The 21,012-nt window shown below is 47.7% G+C and overlaps 1 protein-coding gene across 1 annotated transcript; it reads left to right on the plus strand.

Moving 5' to 3' along the window:
* The first annotated feature begins 5,145 nt into the window (after positions 1-5,145).
* On the plus strand, positions 5,146-18,205 carry SLCO4A1 (solute carrier organic anion transporter family member 4A1). Its single transcript, XM_050907506.1, is given in 12 exon segments — positions 5,146-5,437; positions 5,440-5,970; positions 7,070-7,160; positions 8,008-8,129; positions 8,445-8,556; positions 13,521-13,675; positions 14,353-14,548; positions 15,129-15,294; positions 15,927-16,099; positions 16,487-16,551; positions 17,094-17,242; positions 18,056-18,205. Coding segments are annotated over 12 exon segments (2,202 nt in total).
* Positions 18,206-21,012: the final 2,807 nt, after the last annotated feature.

A 21,012-nucleotide genomic window follows, 5' to 3' on the forward strand; every position in this document is an offset into this window, starting at 1 on the left:
AAGAGTAGATGTCAGCATTGTTCTATTATATTTATCCTGTACTCAGCATCCTTGCATTGTGTAACATAAGACGTTGCATTTTTGAAATTTTTATTACTTCTGCCTTTAGAAGCAGCAAAGAATTGTGTCTCACATTCTTCATTTGGGTTTTGCTCATTTGCTTTCATTTCTTATATCATAAAGGATTTGCCTGAATCTGCATCTTCTGCAAGGAAACAAAGAAGGGACAGCTATAGGAACTACCTGGTAATCATTGGGAAAAGCTGACTAACGGCTCATGCAGAAACATGATCCTGAATATTGAACGTCTTTAAATGAGTTGTAAGAATCCAAATGATGGAAAATAACACCATGCTGTGGGCAGGGCTAGATATTGGGAAAATGCTGGTGGTGTATCTGGATTGGAAGAGCCACGGAGACACCCAGCTCCGTGGGCAGTAACGGTGGCTGGAGAGCACAGTACTGTGCCAGCATGAAAACCTTCTCATCATTGATCAAACTTCTAGGTAGGAAAAAGATATTAAAGCAAGAGTGACATTAGGGAGAGGGAGTTGGGTATTATAGCATAAAAGAACCTTTTGTCTGGCTTATCTTTGCTATGGCAAAATATAGTGGCCCGGTTAAATCTGCTTTGTGCATTGGCACTGCAAGTTTTTAAAGATGGTCTAAGGCAGCTGCAGCCAATTGTATTTGCACAGATAAGCTGGAACAAATAAGTAAGCTCAGAAAATCTGGCTAGATTTATCTTCAAAGCATTTTCAAGCAGCTAATTGAAAATTATCCAAGCCACCTTCCTGATGTCTTGCATATTACTGCATGAATTTGCCAGCGAATGGAAGGTGCTTGGAAAACATACAAAGGATTTGTGAGTTCTAAGCTTTACTATTTGGAATTTCTTTAATTATAAATGTGTCCTTGCTCATGTGATAATTTAAAGCCGGTTTCTACTGCTCTCTTCCATGCTTCAGACTCCGGTGGGACTAATCATGTAAAAACACGTCTCCAGCATGAGGGGTGGGCCAGGGTATTCCTATCGCCCTCCGCTTCTAGATACCTCCTCCCCTGCACTTCAGCTGTCCCTGCAGCACTGATGGTGAGCACAGCGTTGGATATATGGTCAGCTGGCTGCTCTTCAGGTGTGTTTCTCATTCCTGAACTGTTTTTGTGTGTGCAGGACGATGCTGTTCCTATAGGAATTGCTTATGAAAGGCTCCAGGCTGGTCCCGATGCCGCTCCCGGCAATAGCAGCAGCCTCTGTATTGCTGACCAAAAGGGATGCTTTTTAAAAGTGTGCTAAAAAAGGCAAGGCTCACGCTTCACAGTGAGCTGGGTAAAGTTCCTCAACTGCCACGAAAATGATTTGATGTTGCACGTGAACAACCCAATCACCCCGTGCTTTCTTTTATCTCCCTTTAACTGAACCAGCGCCCTGAGGACAAGCCCCGTTCACAGGGCTGGGATGTGGATTTATCTCACTTCTGGGAGGCTTCCCCGTTCTTAAACCAGCGAGTAGATTACACTTGATCCATATGGTGTTTATCAGCCGTGACAGAAGTAATACTGATAATCCTCTGAAGTCAGACTATCCGAGAAAAATTCAGTATGTGTTACCAAGAGAAATTAAATGTACAAACCCAGATGAATTTGTCCCTTTCTGGAATAACGTGAGCTTGGTGCTTGGATGTGGACTTTCCCAAAGTCAAAGTATCTGTTTAGCAAGGTCAGGCTCACTCGCACGTCAGGGAGAATAACTGAGACTGCGAGTGGGAGAGCCCCATCGCCGGGGGCTGCTCCTCCCTGGTTTACAGTACGTTTTCTGATCATTTTTTAATCCCCTGTTCCTGTTCCTTAGCAAATATCTCCATGTATGCCATAGAACTGAAAAAATGATTAAGTCTGCTCATAAACCATAAACTGTGCTCAGCTATGGAAAGCAGAAGTTATGAATAGATGTTATTTGCCACAATAATGCCCTATAAAAGTCAAAAGCCATAGAGTGAAAGGGAAGATTAACTATTATTGGGCATGCTTCAGCAAATGGGCTTATTTTGCATGTCAGTTATGAGTTAATTTGTGACATTAATCTAATCGCAGTCCTCGGCAGAGACACAAAATGTTTTTAATTGGTCCTGTGACTTTTTAAATGATCACCTGATGAAAAGCTTGTAAGTTTTACTATTGATTTAATGCTAAATATTAGGGGGGGGAGTCTTCACAGATTTCATCAGGAAATACAAATCATATGCTTTCATTGCCTTGCTACTTTTGTTGTGTTGAGTTGGTAATGTTGGCAGTCTGGAACCAGCTGTACAGCTGAAAAAAATTGAGTTAAAATCTTGCAGCAAAATGAGTAAATCTATAGCTGCGAGATAATAGCATTGGGACTGATTCAATGTAAGCAAGAAATCACCAGCTGAGTCATTAAAAACAGAGATGAATGGGAAGCAGTAAATGGATGGCTCAGATGAATAAGAATGATTAGGAAGTGCATGAAGTTGGTTGGGTTTTTTTCCCTAAAGATTATATTTTGTCCTCTAAAGTGGCATATGGCTCCTATGAAAGCTAATATTCCCAGTGAATGTGTCACTTTCAGTTTATAAATACTTGAAGAGATAAAAAGCAGCTCGGTGGACAGCACCGAGCAGGAACGGGCTTCGTGCCCACAGCACCTGGGTACAAGTCGTTAGCCCAGGTCCATTGGGAGCGTGGGCTTTAGGGGCAGAGAGGCTTCTGTGTGGGGGGGAACATCTGCTGCTTGGAGGAAAGACTGGTTGCTTTCTTGGAAATATTTCACCCTGTCTTTACTGTGAAGTAGGACTAAGGGTAACCAAAGTTGAAGGGGAGGATGATGTGGTCATCTGGGTCCGGTGGCCCAGACTCCTGCTACTGCAAGGAAAAGAAAACCTTAATGAAAAGCTGGAATCTCTTTCCTGGCTCATGAAATATCAAAATATCAATATATATTCATGAAATATCAAAGGAGATATCCCAGTGCTGGTAAAGAGGCAGTAGGAGTGTTTTCTCCAGGGTGAAGGTGTGCCAGTTTGGGAGCTCTTGGCTCCTGGTCGCATCAGCTAACTAACAGAGATGGGCTTTTTCTATCTACTGAAATCAGGGGGAGCAAAATCAGTCCCTAGCCAAGCAACCTTCTTTGCAAGTGTAGTCAAATGTAATGTCAGACTTATGTTTGATATGGGAAGCGTGCAGCTGAAGTCAGCCGGCTGCTTGCAGGAGGCATGTTTGATTTACACTGGGGTAACGTGAGCAGTTCCGCTCCTTAGAGCCTGATCCAGTATCTAACAATCACTTCTGACTTTAATAAAGTTAGAGTGCTAAAGCACTCTTATTTATTGTTTCCAATATTGCATCCAAAGATGAGAAAACAGATTTAGAGCTGTAAGAGTCATAAGAACATTGGAGGGACAAAAAAGTGAAAAAATATAGCCTTGCATCCAAGGCACTATCTTTTTGTGCCAACACATTACAACAGTCTGTCTCTGCAGCAAAATTTCAATGCCTGCAGTTAGTTTTTGCATTTACACATTACACATCAAAGTTATCCTGCACTGTACTCGGTCAGCTAAAGTAGAAGTTACCCAGAGGAGTCTAGCGTGGACCTGAAAAGCAGTGCCCTTCTGGCTGCCAAGCTCACCCTGCCCCTGCGCTATCATCAAATTCCTACTAAAATCTGGACCCTGAAATATTCTGTGCACTCTGCTCCCCAGACAGAGTAATTAAGATAGAATTACTTGCCAACGAAAGGTGGATCTCATTTGTTTAACTTACCTTAAGGACCAGACCTGTTGTAGCACTACTGACCTGGATGTTTAAAATTTGCTTGCGTATGTGGTCTGTCCTCTGCTCTTCTGGGATGGGAGCAGGACCTTGATGCTGCTCTAAGCATCACGTTCTGCCAAGTCCTCCTGCCCCGCTGCCTGCAAGAACTGCCAGTACAGGGAAGCGCGTCGGTGCTCGTGCACGCCATTATCTACCAAGCAAATGTCAGTAAGATTTTCCAGCAACACACAGAGGTGTATTAATTTCTTCACCAAAGGCTGCAATATTCCCAGGTTAGAGCGATCTGAACATGGTTCATTTTATTGGGGAAACAAATGCCCTTTTTTCCCATTCCCTACTGATGAGGCTGATTGCCATCTCAAGAGGAACATTTTTGTAGGAACCTCTCGAACAGATACTTGCAAAAAATATTGGGCAATACAGGATGCTTTTAGGATGGTCTCTAATAAAACAGTTCTTGCCTAGCATTTGTTGCGTATTTAAGACCAGTATTCAAGGGAGAACCTTATTGTTTTCATCATTTATAGTTCAGCGGAGGCATTTAAGAAAAAACACTCCTGGTTGCTGGCATGATCAGGTGCTGCGATGCACAGGAACCGGTGGAAAGAAGGCAGTCTGCATCAGTAATCAGGTTAGAGTCAGCTGCCTCTGCCCTCCAGCTCTCTCTGAAATGGCATGCAGTCTAATTAGTTATAGAAAGGATTTTACTGAATAGTTGTAAACAGATCTGAGGGCTTGGAATAAAATCAATCTGACTGTGGAAACTTTTCAGGATAATTATAAACTGTTATTGGCAGAGTGTGAAAGAGAGACCAAAGGACTTTTAACAGTGGGAAACTTGTAGCTGTGCATGCTGTCCTCTGCAGGGGGAAGGAGAGGGACAGAGGTGGTGAGGGTCCGGTGTCTAACCAGGGTCTTTTCGAGAGGAGGGATAAGGGGCTTCAGCTGGTAGGGAGAATGCCTTTAGAGGTGCTTTTTTTTAATGCTCTTGAATGTGTTGTTCTTTTCTGTAATGGTAATGGTGCCCCGATACCTGAGGTACCAACACACCCCATGGTGGAGGGCACACATCCAGCTGAACTGCACGGTGAAATGCTAATACTTATTTTAAAAAAAAAAAAAAAAGGAACAATATTTGAGGGTTTTGAGCATGGTTTTATATAAAGGCATGTGTAAAAATTCTCCCTTCACAGATCAGAATGGTCTTGGCTCAGACCTTTGCCATCTCCCTACCGATGTAAGCGCTGAAAATTGCATCTCCCGGATAGGCAGGTCCTCGCTGCCCCGCGAAGCTGCCCGGGCCACCAGCCCCACCTCGCCCTGCTGCTCGACTCTGCATTCCCGTTCATGGCAATGCCCCAGAATTCGACTGCAGAAAATGGCTTTTGTTTTGCTCAGACACTCGACTTCTCCCGCCCGTCCCCTCCTCCCGGCAAGGCCGGCCGGACCTTTGACGTCCCGAGCGGGCGGGAGGCGTGCGGCAGCCCACTGAGCAATGGCACGGTGTCCTCCAGTGCTCCCAGCCCTGCCGATTCATGTGCCGAGCCCCTCTGCTCCACCACCCCGGGAGAGGAGGGGACCCAGTTCGGCGAAGGGATTAAATACGTGTCGGCCGAAGGGGAGGAACTCGCGTGCGGCTGGGGGGGTTCACCCCCGGGTGCTTACAGCCCTTTAACACGTCCAAGGGCGTCTTGTTCTTCCTCTGCGTGGCCTCCTTCCTGCAAGGCATGACGGTGAACGGCTTCATCAACACGGTCATCACCTCCATCGAGCGACGCTTCGACCTCCGCAGCTACCAGAGCGGGCTGATCGCCAGCTCCTACGACATCGCGGCGTGCGTCTGCTTGACCTTCGTCAGCTATTTTGGGGGGAACGGCCACAAACCGCGATGGCTGGGTTGGGGCGTGCTGGTCATGGGCTTGGGCTCCCTGCTCTTCGCCTTGCCCCACTTCACCACAGGACGGTACGAGGCATACTCGGCGGTGGAGGTGGGCGTCTGCGGGGGGAACCAGAGCCTGCCCTGCGCCCAGGCTGCCTCCAGCCTCTCCAGCTACAGGTTTGTCTTCATGCTGGGGCAGTTCCTGCACGGGATGGGAGCCACGCCGCTCTACACGCTTGGCGTCACCTACTTAGATGAAAACGTCAAGACTAACTACTCCCCTGTGTACATTGGTGAGTCGAGCCGGAGGGGCAGCTTGCACCCATGAGCTGGGCGGTGGGAGGGAGAGCCGGTCCACCTGCCTTGGCGCCGAACAGGCTGCATTGACCAGTTTCACGAGAGGTGCTCCCAGTCTTTTGTTCCCGATAACGGGCGAGGTGGTAATCAGAGGGAGGTGGCAGCTCTTGGGGAGGTTTTGATTATATACAGGCAGGAACTGTAAGTTCAGCTGGGTATTTTCACTCCTGCAACGCCTGCCCTGCAGATGAGGAGGTGCCCCCGGCTCCCGGGCACGGGGCCAGCTGGGGAGAGCCCTCCAGCATGCCCCAGCACGTGCGTGGCAGTAGCATCTCTGGCAAACAACCGTGAGGCCATACCCGGTCCGTGCAAGGGGACATCACCCCTTTAGTGCCATAGCACAGCAGGGACGGTCGCTGGGCTGCTCAGATACTGCTGGTGCAAAGCACAGCCAAGAGAAGAAGCTCAGCTCACTCCTCTGCTCTGTATTGCTGATCACTTAGCAATTGCCAACTACTTAGTCCTGTTTGGTGAAATTGCTAAAAAGGGGTGATCTTTTAGCGATTTCAAAATTTAGCAGTCTGCCCATACTGTTGTATCAGAAGGCTGTGCACGGAGAGAAGGAGATCACGAGGAGATCATCAGTAAGTTGATGATCTTTCCACGGCAGCAAACCAAAATAAGTGCCAGTGGTGCCGCATTTAGCATAGACATTGTGTATTGTCAGTGGGGAAACAACGCCGCTGCTCATCACGCCGGCAGTCGGGATGTGGCAGCGGGGTCAGCTACGTCCCTGCTAAATATGGTTTTCCACTGACCCAATTTTGCCTGCTCCATGCTATAAAAATTCCCAGGTTGGATGCAAAAGTTTCCCTGGGACATAAGCGTGAGATGAGAAGTTGTTAAAACTGTCTGGCTTTGTTTCTCAGTGGCTTAGGGAGAGGGGTGTGAGGCGGCAGGAGGCTGAGCATCCCAGATCCAGGAGGGAATTGGGCTGCTGTGGTGGGGTGGGGGACGCTGGGCACCGGCAGTGCTCCGCAGCATCGCTGGCTGAAACGCTGCTATTTGTCTAACACGGCTTGTTTTCCCTTTCAGCTGTTTTCTACACTGCTGCAATCCTTGGGCCTGCAGCGGGTTATCTGGTAGGAGGAATGTTTCTAAATATTTATACTGAAATTGGCAGAGAGTAAGTCGCTAAAAAATAATCTTGTTCCTTTTCCTTTATGCTATATGTTTCCTTTTGGGGGAAAAAAAAAATAATAATAATCTGGAGAAATGACCTGGTGGCTGGGTGGAAACGTGCCCATGGTGTCCAGCGGTGTTTCTGCGGGGAGGGCCGAGGCTGGAAGGGTGGCTTGCATTAGTGCTGCTTCTGGAAGAAAATTGCTGGCAATCCTGTCAGCTTAAATCCTTCTTCACGCTGCACTGCCTGTGCTAATGAGGCTACAAGCAGCAGGTGAATTTTTTGAATGAGTTCCCTGATGAGGCAATGCTACCAGCAGTGCTGCTCGTCCTCCTGGTGATCCAGCCAGGATGCTTAGTCCCTCCTTGCTTGTTAGTATTTGTAATTTATTCTTATCTCCTTAGAGGCTCTTTGGCAGATGAATGGGTTAAAAAGGGGGAGCGGGTTTCCAGGGGAAGGAATGGGTTATTTCCACCAGTTTTCTCACAAAGGGTGGATCTGGGGCGGAACAAGGATCGTAGCAACCCCCAAAGTGCAAATGAAATGGGGAGAGGTGAATGTGCAAGCCAGAGATTAAAGGAGAATTAAATGATGTTGTCTCTGGGGCTCGTTAAGTGTTGTGCTCTCCGGTAAGGCAGGCAGTGCTGTGGTGTGGCAGGAGGGATGGTAGATGTGGCATCCCCAGCAGATCGCCATGGGAGAGGCCAGAGCTCGGTTTCCTTCGCTGATGTCCCCCCCGTGTCCCCTCCCCGGCCCCTGCCAGCTTCAATGAGAGGCACGTCGAGCTGTCCCGCTCCGTTTCAAACTGCCGCCTCTCTCCCTTGTGTCCTTTCCGCTTCGTTTCTTACAGGATCGACATCGCCCCGGAGAACACGCTGTGGGTGGGAGCATGGTGGATCGGCTTCCTCGGGGCCGGAGCAGCCTCCCTCCTCATCTCCATCCCCATCCTGGGGTACCCCCAGCGCCTCCCAGGTACGTGGCCCTGCAGGGCTCGAGGAATTGGGGCTGGGGCTGCACGGTACTCGTGCTCGCTTGGGCCTTGCATCCTCGTGCACATGTGTAGTTGGGGACGTGGGTAGAGGAAGAGCTTCCAGTGTTGAAATTGTAATTCCTACATGGATTTCACCCCCGCGGCTTTCCAGCTGCCTGTTGCCCTGCTCCTCCCTTGCAGCCGTTGGCAGAGGGAGGATGTCACGTTGCATTTTCCCCCTGCAAATCCGCTGCTTCGGTAGCATCCGCATCCCATGTCTCACATGCTCCTTGTTCCCATTTGCCTCTCGTTTTCAGGATCCCAGCGGTATATCGTTATGAGGGTGTCAGAGGCTCATCAGCTAAAGGATGGGAGCCACAAAAAAGCATCGGATCCGGACTTCGGGAAAACAGTTAAAGATCTGCCTCGGTGAGAAAACCATCCCATGCCTGAGGTTCAGGGAGCGCTCCTCCGAAGCGAGAGCAATGGGCCCAAACTGAGCTTGCTTTCTACAATGCTAGCTAAAAGGTTTTACCCATCTCCAAACGTAGCGATGACGCTTCCTTGCAGAGGAGGTTGCAAAGCATCTGGTCCCGTCAGCGGCCGGGGGCTCTCAGCAAATGGGCTGAACTAGAAATTGTGCTGGGGATTGCATGGGAGAGCAGGGGACAAGGTGCTGGTCCCGTCTGTGGTTTTCAGAAGCTCACATCCGTGTGTGAAGATCCACCTGCAGTCATGTGCAACACGCTGAGTTTCACTGAGAGTGGCTTGGTGCCAACCTTTAGGTGCTCGGAGAGGCACAGGCATTGCCGTCTCATTCCTGCTCCCCAATGGCATTATTTCTTCCTGGCTGCTTGTGTCTGGCCTCACCTGGCCCAATTGGGTGTTGTCCAACATCTCCTCCTCTCCGTCCCCTCGGGGCTTTTCTTCCTTTCCTCTTATTTTTGCTTGTGTTAGATCCCTGTTTTGTCCTTTTAATGAGAAAAAAGAGGAAACAAAACCTCTGACTCTTACAGCTCCGTTCCAAATCCAGGGAACAAGATACCTGCACCGTAGCTTTCAGTTCCCTTTCTTTTTTATTCTTAGTTTCCTTTTTTTTTTCTTTTGCCTTTGCATCTTCCAGCCACCTTTTATGTGTTACTACTTCTTATCTCTCCTGCAAAGCAGTGACACAGCAGTGCGCTCAATCACAGGGCCGCTGCTTGGCTCTGTGGTGTGGGCGAGCCTGCTTGCAGCAAAGGAGGTTTGGTAGGAAATGATTTAAAGGGATCCTGGGTGGGAACAAGCGTGTAGCCAAAATAAAATGTGGTCTTTTAACCTAGAAGCATTTGCTATGGATCTTTGAAATCTTTTATGATTTTTTTTTTTTGTGTGTGTGTTGAGTTGCATTTAAATGGAGGGCAGGGGGAGAGGTGCTGCTTTATTTACAGCTTGGGTTCAGCTGGTGTGCAAGCTCTGGATGTTGCAGAGATATCTGGGTATCAATTCCTTTCGGAGCTTGCAGTCAATAAGGGGATTTTTCCTATTTGTATTTCTCCCAGGACCGTTCTTAGGGAGGAGTTTGCATCCATGTGTGACGGCTGCCCCATGCAAAGGCAGACATTCAACGTTGCCAAACCCCGTGCCGCTGCCAGCAATTACTTCTGAACTTTAGTTGTGGTATTTGCCTTTGTGCTGGCAGAGGAGGATTGAAGCAGGTGCTCAGTACGGGAGTTTTCAGCAGCAGTCGATCTGTGTTGTGTCAACGCAACTACTCACACAGGCCTGAAATTCTTGGAAACTTCATAGGAAGTTTACCAGGGGTTAAGGCAGTTTTATGAAGAGGATTGCATTGAACAGATTTCAATACTGTTATTAAATGGCATTCTTGACTGGGTGCCATTTTCCGAGGTCACGGCTTATTCTCCGCACGGAAATTAAATTCAAAACCTGCATTTAAATAATGATAAGGTTATGACTAAAACCAACACAAACAGGGTAGCAGAGGGATGGAATTCAGTGGTTGATGCTTTTCTTGCTTATCTGGCTCAAAGCTCCCGCTGTTTCTCGGTGAAGGCTGTCTGACAGCAGGTACGGAGGCGGTCCTACTCCAGGAGCATCTTCTTTCACCCCTCGTTCCCGAAGAACAAATACCCGAAGGCGGGCAACTCCTATCAAACACTTCAGATCAGTCCAGACCTTAGTGTGGTTTTCGTTTGAAAGCAAAAACCCAACAGACTTTTGTGTTCCCTGGTTTTGATTAATAAAAGGGAAGTGCCTTAAAGGCTTGCTATGCTGGAAACTTGCATTAAAGAGGAGATCACATCTGTGCGTGCAGCTCCTGGGGACACGTGGACCAGGCTGGAGAGCGAGGCCAAAGGACACTGTTGCTTTTGTTTTAGTAAGGGGTCGGATGCTACACACTTTCTCACAGTACGGACAGTAAGAGTCTCACAAAGATAAGCAGAAATACTGATGAAATAAAATACTATTCCATGCCATCAGGTCTTTTCTAAGCAAGCTTCATGAATTGCTGTATTCACAGTGCTGCTGAAGAGCAGGAGCTCACCGGAATGCAGCCCATACAGCTTAATCCTCTGCCCTGAGGAGACTTCTGTCTTAATTCTTGGGTTGAAAAGGCCTGATAAAATAGCATTTTCCTTTCTCTGGTTCCATATGATTGTTCTCATGAAATAACCCTGCTGTCAGTGCAGAGGCTTTGTCCTAAGTGAGCTATGGGACTGAGTTTGTGAGGATCACTCGCTGGTCTGTCAAGCCCTGATCTTCAACACGAGAAGCCACTGTCAATACTTCCCTCATCCTTCTTGGATTAGGTGGCAGGGTGGGGCTTCGGTTTGGCTCGTGGCTTTACTACAGCTTCCGTGCGTTGTAAAGGGAGGTTGGTTTCCATTCCTGCGGAACGTACGTGCTGCCCTCCGTTCCCTTGGTGGTGGTGACAGTAGGTGTCATTTTGTGCTGGAAAAGTCCCCATTCATGTGCTCTAAGATTGCATAAATATCTGTCTGTCGTTAGTGACTCATTAGCTTGTGGCCGTACTCTGTTACGGTCTGGGGTGTCCTGGGCATGCAAGTGTTCCTCAGAGGAGCAGGCTCTGATTGTACAGGTGGTCCCAGCTCACTCAGCAGGACCATTACCTGAGGAAAGAGTTCCCGTATGCGCCCATTTCAGTAAAGATTTGCAGGATCAGGCTTTTATAGATGGTGGGATTCTTCTCTTGGCAGTGCTGAGCTTCCTGAGATCCCTTTGGCTGCAAGAACTGAGGACAGTCAAGACTATTCAAGAGTTACGTGGTTTCTGGGTGTGATTAAAATCCTTCTGATAGCAATGAAAAGGTCTGTGTTGACTTTGGTAAGGTTTTATATGCCGTAGCTCCTCACAACTATATCTTCTGTCTACAAACAGATTAAGTTATGTGAGTAAATCCTTACTCTTAGCGCTGAAAGGAGTTCCTCTGCATTTTCCTACCTGCAAGTCTAACCTGTAACCTTTGGCCAACAGGCATGAAGTCATGCTAGTGACAGGGAACAATTCCTCTCTTTTCTCTTGAACTGTAAAAAGGTGAAGGCATTGTACCATTTCTACATCAGCCACGAGGTGGACAAGAAATGTTTTCTCGCTGAGAGATTAGGCTTTGTGCTTCCAAATAAAGCACAATCGAAAAGATCATTCCTGGAAAATAGTTTACTAAATTAAACTAATCCCAACAGCTAGACAATGGTTGGTATAAAGCCCCCTCTAATCAAGGTGTAAGAATGTGTGGTATTTCTGTCTTTCAGCTTCTGTGTTCTTTTGGTATAATGAAATTCTCCACTTTATGTGGATAAAGTTGCATAAATCTGATGCTGAGCCTCAGCATGTCTCTCACTCGGTTGTACTACAGTAGGTTTTCTTTGATTTCACATTTCCTCCAAAGCAGTAGGTGGTAAGTGACTGTGCCTTTCAATTCAGCGAGCATCCCACGGCATCCCTGTCGCTGCCATCGCTGCGCGATGACGAGGTTGTGCCTGTCTCGGAAATAGGATGATCTGTGGTGCTGGTCCAGGCTAGGCTTGGGGAAAGTCACGTGGCAGAATTTCAAGCGTGTTACAAAACGCTCCCTGCAAAGCAGTGTCATCCCTCTTAGTCCAATATCCGAGATAGTGAGAGATAATTGAGACCATCCCATGTGCCCGAGGGCATTTCTGTGTCTCCGCGATGGAATCGTTGCTGGATGATCTTTCTGCATATAAATGACATATGGCAATTTTTCAGGCATATCTATGGCTCTCTACTAAATCCCAGTGGGTCGAAAAGAAAATGTATTTGCTCAATTTATACATTAAGCTTAAAGTAAAACTGTGCTTAGGTTGTCGGAGAAAGATTGCTTTCTGTTTTCCAGTGGGATATAAAGTGTCTTGGAGGTGCTTCCTCCATATAGAATGGCTTGCTTGGTATTTCCCCCAAGCTGCAAAACATCCATGGTTATAGGAGATTGTTATTCTCAGGGGACGTGGGTGCGCACGAGTAGCATGTGCGTACGTGAGGATATAACACAACTTTGTTCCCTGCTCTTGGCTGTTTGAGTCAGGAGTCTCAAGATAACTGCCATCAGGGACTAATAAAACCTTGAAATGATTGAGATTTGGTGAGGAGTAGTGTCCTTTCAGTATTGCCCCATTTAGGAGTGGATGATACTCAGCCTGGCCCTGAATGTTGGAAAATTATCACTGAAATCACCCATATACAAGTCATGGGCACCCTGAGGGGGAGTTATATCACACACACACTGCTGGCATCCAGTACCCATTTTGGACATGCACATGAGATAAATAGACCCATCTGGTGCCTTCATGAGGTCCACAGAGAGAAGTCCCAGGTTATTCCCTCCTGGTTTAGGTGTTTCGTTGATGTTCCTCAGATTCCCTTGGAGGGAAGCCCTCAGATTGCCTGTAGCCAGCGGGGCTATAAAAGACGGCCAGGGTAAGCGTGTCTGTTAGGTGCCTGAAGATAGTCAGGACAAAGCCCAGTAGGAACAAGAGCCAGAGCAAGTTGGCGCATGAGAGACATTATATATATAAAGGCAGATTTTAAGGACAAACTGTCGATCCTCATCTGCAATGGAGACTATCGTCTCCCTCAGAGCACCAACATCTACTCTGTGCAGGTACATAGAGAGAGGTGAGGGTGTCCTCGGCATCCTTCCTTGGCTAGTAGGACTCGATAAGCGTGAGTGGAGAAACTCGCTGCTCTTTCAAACTCCAATTAGCTCCCTTTTGTTTTTTTCTTGCGAAGAGATGCTGCATGGTGGGATGCTGCCTCATCTTACATGTGGTCCTTCTGACTTGAAGATAGGGGACAGACCTGAAATCAAAATGTGCCACAGTGTTCAATTCCAGTATATTTGTCCTCCCCAGATCAGTACTGCTGCTTCTGAAGAACCCCACCTTCATCTTCCTCTGCTTAGCGGGAGCGACCGAAGCCACCCTCATTGCTGGGATGTCCACGTTTGGACCCAAGTTCTTGGAGTCTCAGTTTAGTTTAAGTGCCTCTGAAGCTGCTACCTTTTTTGGTAAGAAAACCAGGTTTTTGCAATGTTTGCCCATTTTGCTTACAACTGTAAGAGCACTGTAGCTCATTTAGAATGCAGACAAACACTCTTTGCAGTTCATTTACAGAGCAGTTATTGTCTTCAGCTATTAGATAGGTTCGTTTCCCATCAGCACATCTGTACCAAGTGCATTTTCAGAGCTGTATCTACTGACATCAGGAAGAAACGTGTCACTTTGTAGCCATCTGTTACCCTCTAGAGGAAGGCAAAATAACTGTAGTCTGTTCCTTCTAGTGCATTACCAGAAAACATTAACTAAATATTTCCTCTAACGAGGAATGTCTGAACTGGGGGACTTATTTTTTCAGCATCCTGAAACTGGGAAGATCCTCACTTAGCTGCCACATCATAGACTGCAAAAGTGATCAATACTCACGGTGTGCTCCTCAAAGAGTCTGTTTTAAGATCTCTGGATAGGAAAAGCTGCCTTACCAGGCTTGTGCCACGTTACCTGAACTGTTACGGAGGACCACCTGCTGTAGCAAAGTCCACTGAACTCCCTCCAAGAAGTCACACAGCAACCGAGGGGTTATTCTCATGCAGACACACTGCAGTTAATGTATTCAGACATGAAAACTCCTTGCTGACATTTCTAAACTTTCTTGTGTTGTTTTTTTTTTTTTTACTGTTTTTAACAGGTTATCTGGTTGTGCCAGCCGGAGGGGGAGGCACATTCCTGGGAGGATTCCTTGTGAATAAATTTAAACTCCGCTGTTCAGGAATCATCAAATTGTGTTTACTTTGCACAGTGTCAAGTCTGCTGGCTATATTCATTTTTTTTATTCACTGCCCTAACATGCCGATGGCAGGAGTAACCCAGATGTACGACAGAAGGTAATAACAATCATCCCATCTGTCTCGTGCTGCGTGGCCCTGGTCAGAATAGAAGGATAACTCCAAATACATGGTGCTGGTGCTAGTCATGTGTGAATGTGTTGGTGATGCAAGATGATGTCCAGTCAGTCTTACAGGCAGATACGGAGGTCAAGACCCGGAATATAGATGTCCTAATTCTTGCATGTAGTTGGAGTTTATGGAAGAGGCTCCCTTTTTAGGGAGGGGGGGGAGATCAGCAGCACCAGAGTGTGAGGTTGCCTTCACAGGGTCCCCCATCTCTATCCAGTGGGATAAACTGGGCTAAAAGCGGGAATATCTCCAAATGGAGGTGTCTCCCTGTGAGGTGATCACTTAAACTCCCTTGGTAGCTGTGGGAAAGAGACAGGTCCAGGGTACGATTCCTGTTCATGGTTAAAATTGGGTGAGATGAAACCTTTTGCAAGCCTGGCTTTATGCTACTTGGGGATCCACCGCATTTCCTACCGTCCCGCCTTCTCCTTCTCTTGCTCTACCCATTTCCTGCTGGAAAATGCTGTTCAGTATCTCCCCACTGACTGCTCCTGTGTTTTCCTTTTAGTGCTTTGCCTGGTGGCCACCTAAACCTGACAGCAGCCTGCAACGCCGAGTGTGGCTGTCTGCAGGAGACCTACAGCCCTGTCTGCGGGAGCGATGACATTATGTATTACTCTCCCTGCCACGCCGGGTGCAAAAAAGTCTCCGAAAACCTCAGGAATGGCAAGAAGGTATGTCTGAAAGCACTGTGTATTAACAAGGTGTGTTAACACTCTTCTTTGGAGCGATTTGGCTGGCTCTGCAAAAGTCTCCACAGGTTTGAGCTTTGCTGAAAATCAGTGTAAAAGCCCGGTAAAAGCCCGGTGCAGGATGGATGCTCTCAGGCACCACCTGGGATGAAGGCAGAAGGTAGCCTGAGGTCGCCCTGCTTTGCTTCTCTCAATGTGTCCAACCAGTTTTGCCTCGCTCTGGGTCAAACTGCGCTGAAATCTGTGGTAAATCACCCAGGCAGGCGGGGAGCTCGGTAGGCACCTAATTCCTGCCCCAATTCTTATTTTGGGTCTTCGACGAACATGATGCACCTCCTCATCCTCCCAGCATGTTGCTCATAGAGACAAGTAAAGGCTTAAGAAGGGTAATGATGACATTCAGCATTCAAGGGCTGCCTGGCAAAGTTAACTTCTCTTATTTAATAACCTCTTTTGAAACAGAGGTGTGTCAAGAATGCAGCTTGATTTCTGCTTCGCTCCCCTCTGGGAGTGAAACCGGCTGGTTTCTACCGTCCCCAAATTTCTTTCTTTTTAAAGCTTTGACTATCTCCATGCTTTCCCTGGCAAACCACCCACTGGCCTTTCTTTCCCAGGTCTATCACGAGTGTAGCTGCATTGAGAAAACCCTCCTGCCCGGCCCTGGTGACGCAGAGGCAGGGAAATGCACGTCCTCTTGTGCGAAAAGGCCCCTGCTCCTGTTCTTCATGTTCGTGGTGATCCTCTTCACCTTCCTGAGCAGTATTCCTGCCCTGACCGCCACTCTGCGGTAAGCACGGGATCACCTCGTCCTCTGCCAGCGCTGCAAGAAGCCCCGATATCCACCTCTCTGCTTTTTCTTGCTGGCTCAAGCCGTGGGGAAGGTGGGATGGGAACCACCTCATTACTGGCAGCCTAGAGACATCAGGACTAACTTCTTCCCTGTCTAGCTGGGAAAGCAAATTTTAGCATTGGCAGCTCTATCCTCCGACATGGGACACCCACATGTCTGTCCAAGTTTGCAGCAGTGAGGAGGGGACGTTGCACTGGGGTGAATGTTGATCTCCAGAGGGGATGGAGGTCCCAAGCGTGCTGGACCCAAGTGCGTGGTGTTGCAGGGCGGGGAGGTGCCATGCAGCCTGGCAGCATTTTTAAACAATCCCCTTTTGTTCCCCAGGTGTGTCTCCGACAGGCAAAGGTCATTCGCGCTCGGGATCCAGTGGATTGTAGTACGAACACTAGGTATGGAACAGAGTGACTTTGGGCATCGGTATGGTCCATTGGCTTTGTGGAGCGTGTGCCAAGCTGTTACCTAAGAATAAAACACTCTGGGTTGGAAAAGAAGGGGGTAGGGCACACGCTGTTGAAAGGAGGATGTTTTCTCTTGTTTGATGTCATTCAAAAAACCTAATTCCCCTTGCATATGGTTTGCAAACTGAATGAAGGATTCTGTAACATATCGCAGGTGGAGTCAAAGAGCAACGTCCGGGCAATGTGTCCTTATTTTAAGAAAAAAGGAGCAGAGGCATTGAAGCTCCTGTGTTTCTCTTGGATTTTGTGCAACACGTAGGTCAGGATGGTCAAAAGACCCGCTGGACTCAGATCTTGAAATTCAGTGTATTTTGGGTACCTTGTGGCTCTGGGCACAGCTGTAGATGTTGCAGGATGAGTTTGCTTAATCACAGTAGTAGCAGAGCCTGATGCTTTTCTGCAAGCACCTTGCATCTTGCAAGGCTGGTGTGTGGGTGCTGCCCAAACTGAAGGTCCGCTCTCTCTTCCCGCAGGAGGCATCCCTGGCCCCATCGCCTTTGGGTCCATGATTGATAAATCCTGCCTGCTCTGGCAGGACCAGTGCGGCGAGCAAGGTTCTTGCTACGTTTACCAGAACTCAGCCATGAGCCGATACACCCTCATCGCTGGACTGGTCTACAAGGTGATGCTGCCTGTTAACTTCACTCTCTGATAAAGCAGTCAGGGCTTTAGGAGACAGCGTTTTGCTCTGGGAGAGAATTTTACAAAATTGGGTTGTCCTGATCTGCCCCCCGCCCCCGTCCAAATTAGACCTTCACACAAGAAATGTTCTCAGGGAAGGCAAAAGCTCCATTTGCTTCTCGCCAGGTAATGGTGCTCCAGGCACCATCATTCTCTTAAATTCCCATTACTTTCTAGGCTTACAGCTTCTGTTGCACCATATGAAAAACCTCCTCTTCTCCCAACAGTTACCAAAGTGATTTTTTCCTAGAAATGGAGTAAAATATATAACTGCAGTGTGTTAGTGAGAGTGAGTGATGGCATTGTGGGCAGGCTGTAAATAACCATCCCCTGATCACTGCTAGAAAATAAGAGAGCTTAGCTCTGTGCTTCTTATTTATTAGCTGAAAACCATCATTTTAACTGCTCCCAAACAAGCACTTGGCCTAGATAGTAGTGTTTAGCAGTTGCTGTGATAAAGAGGCTTTCAAAAGCCTTCCAGCAAATTGCTCAGGCAGTGTCGGTCTGCACAGCGCTGGGCTCCAGGTGTCCGTGTGGGGCTGAACAGCTTTCCAAATTCTCGCTGTCCCATTGCTATGGGGCTGGCTAAATTCGGGTTTTTGCCCTCTCTGGCTCTGTGTGCTGGTCTACTGCCCAGGCTGGCCTTCAGCATCATCTCATCCCCAAAGCTTGGTCAGCAAATCTCATCCCAAATGAGGGCTAGGCGCCTGGTTTGGGGGGAGCAGAGAGTAACGGGATGTCTTCATGGCTGCAGGTGCTTGGGACAACCTTCTTTGTTGTCGCCTGTTTACTCTACAAACCCCCGCCACCAGAGTCGGCCCCGGGCAGCTCGGATGCATCTGAAAATGGCAACTGTGACCTCCAGGAACACAAACCTTCGCTGCCGGCTGAAAAGGATATATAGCACTGTACGCGTGCGAGTGACTTTCTCAGTCTCAAAAATACGATGAGAAGACGTTATGCAGTCCCTAGGGGTTTTTAAATTAATAGTAATATTATCACTTTTTTTAGTTCAAGATAAGTAATTTAATTAACCACTGGTGTGCTTGCTATTTTCTTAACAGCAGAAGCACATTTAAAATTGTGCGCTGATGCCATATGCAGTTATTTAATTTTATTTAAAGAAAGGGCTACCTTAGCTTTATTCTCTGTCTGTGACAAGCAAGGAGCACATTCTCCACTTGTGGAAATAAGCACCGGTAACTCCAATGGAGCATGTGGGGTTTAAACCACCAGAGGATCTGGGCCCTAATATCTCGATTGTAAAGCCAACTGTAGCAAAACTTCTGTTGAGACTTCCTAAGCCTGAGAAGAGCCCTGCTGTCCTGCAGTCTGCATCGCAAAGAGGACGACTGGCCCTTAAACTACTGTATGCAAAGCAGACGGCCCCAACAGTGTCCTCCTCCTTCCTGTGACACACGGCATCGCTCCTTTTGTTCAGGAGCAGGTTATCTAATTATGCAAATTCATGTTACTGTGCAATGGGAGGTAGGTTGGAGAGGAGATTTGTCTAGCAAATTCATCAGTACACTACAGGCAGCCATCCCCGAGAGCTGCTGAGCACTGTACGTTCACTGCCTCATTTCATTGCAGGGTTTACACCGTGGTGACACTTCATTTTTTTTTTTTTTTTCTTGCATTGTTTAAAGCTGATGCCTTTTGTAATGTACTGTGCAAAACTTGAACTTGCTTCTTGCTGTTTGTTGGGTGTGGGAAGACATGAGATACAGATCTATGCAATGCTTCTCTTCGCTTGCTCTGTAAAGACATTGAGTTTGGGTAGATGAGAAAAGTCAGAATGAATTTAATTTGTCTCTAGACCGCTAGCTTAGGAGAGAGCTCGCCCTAATGACAGACTGCCTTGTGGAAAGGGGATGCTGACTTGTAACTGGCCTGGTTGCAAGTAGAGAGGGCAGCATTCCCCAAATGACCTTTGAATGTGCACTTGCAATATTGACCAGGACCTTTCTGAGGGGGAAAAGTGGAATTTGGGTGGGCGTATGTCTGGGTTCCCTCTCAGCCCTGTTCAGGCAAGGTTAATGCTTAGTCTGCCTGTATTTGCACAGCCACACGATCCAGGTACAGCTCCGGGGGAGGGCCGTGGCCAGCCCCTGGAGTCCTACACTGTATAAACCGCATTCACAGGGACGGGACCTACATTACTGAGCTGCAAAACTGGCACTTCTTTTGTGCCAGCTGCTACTTAGAACTACTTTGTAGATGGTTTTGTATATTTTGTGTATTTATGCTTTCATAAATGGACACGGGATGGGCATTTGTTTCCTTTGTTAGCAAAGGACCCACTCTCAGAGCAGAGGCAAAGCCATTCCCGTTGCAGACAGGGATGGCGGCACTGGGAGCGTGGTCAATCTTCAGGTCAATGGCGGTCAAGAAAGCAGCTTCTTCCATTCACAGATCCCCTTCCACCAAAGCCAGGTAGTGACCTTCCCGCTTCCAAAGCCTTTGTTTCCCAGCCTCTGTCAAGCGCTGGAAGAGACTTGAGCATCTCCAGTAACTGCTGGAAAAACTACAAGTGCTAAGGGTGAGATGGAGCGTGGCTTTTGGCTGCTTGAACATGGGCAGCTGGTGCAGCTTTGATGGGGCGCAGCGTGCAGGAGAGCCCTGTTTCTCCAGGGGGAGCAGGATTAGACCCAGTGATGCAGGAGTTAGTTAGCCCCAACATCACACAAACACCAAAGGCTTCTTCACAACCTCCACCTGGGTTTGGAGCCGCCTGCAAACACGAGCCTGTCTCCAGGCCTTGCGCAGCGATTGCCCTTCCCAGCTTACAAACACTTTGGGTACAAGCAGGGATCTTAGATGGGGAAAATGCGTGAATGTATTTTGCGAACATATTTTATGTATGATGTATTTATGAAAGGTAGAAGTTTTTCTTAATATATATATGGATATTGCAATGCAATTCTAGCGTTTATAAAATGAGCTTTATCTGAGTGTGTTGTTTCCAGAGCAAAAGAAAAGCTCATGGGATTCTGGGTGTTTATTATGTTGCTTTGGGACCGGTAAGTCATGGATTTAAGTAGGCAGCAACAAGGCTTTCCTGTTCCGTAAACAGGTTATGTAGGTGTACAGGTAACTTAAAATATTTGAAAGTATGTTTCCCAGTCTCATATGAAGTATTATATTGCTATAAAAGCATAGAAATATAATCAGTATTTCACAGGTACTTGTGTGTGCGTTTTTCATCAGTTGTCACCCTTTCCCAGCTGCTGTTCTCGGCAGGGGTGGGCTGGATCCGTGCTGCCTTGGAAGCCCGTGCCGCGGAGCCTCCTGCTAACAGGGCCAGGGCCACCCCATGGGGGTCCAGGCTTCACTGCAGGTCATCGTGATGTCTTCAAGGAGGAGAGTTTGGAGTTAGGTTTGTGCTTAAATCATAGTGTTAATAAAGCCCCTCGTGGATACAGGAGCTTCAGGCAGCATCGTCTAACTGGTGGGACAGCAGGTGACATTGAGACCCTGTGGGTTGGTGTCTCCTAGTGACTTACCCTCTCCTCCTGAGACAGAGGATAATTGCTTTTGAAGGCAAAATGAGGGTTTGGTTGCTGGGGAAGAAGAACGAAGAGGGCAAGGTAATACTTCCGCTGCCCTCCTTCATCCACAGACCAACGCCGTTAAAGCCATGGAGTTTCTCTCAGACCTACACTACGTAAACGAGGTCAAAGTCCTGTGTCACCTATGGTTTGCTTAAGG

The sequence above is a fragment of the Gymnogyps californianus genome, chromosome 17 (assembly GCF_018139145.2).
Source record: "Gymnogyps californianus isolate 813 chromosome 17, ASM1813914v2, whole genome shotgun sequence".
In the NCBI taxonomy this organism is placed as follows: Eukaryota; Metazoa; Chordata; class Aves; order Accipitriformes; family Cathartidae; genus Gymnogyps; species Gymnogyps californianus.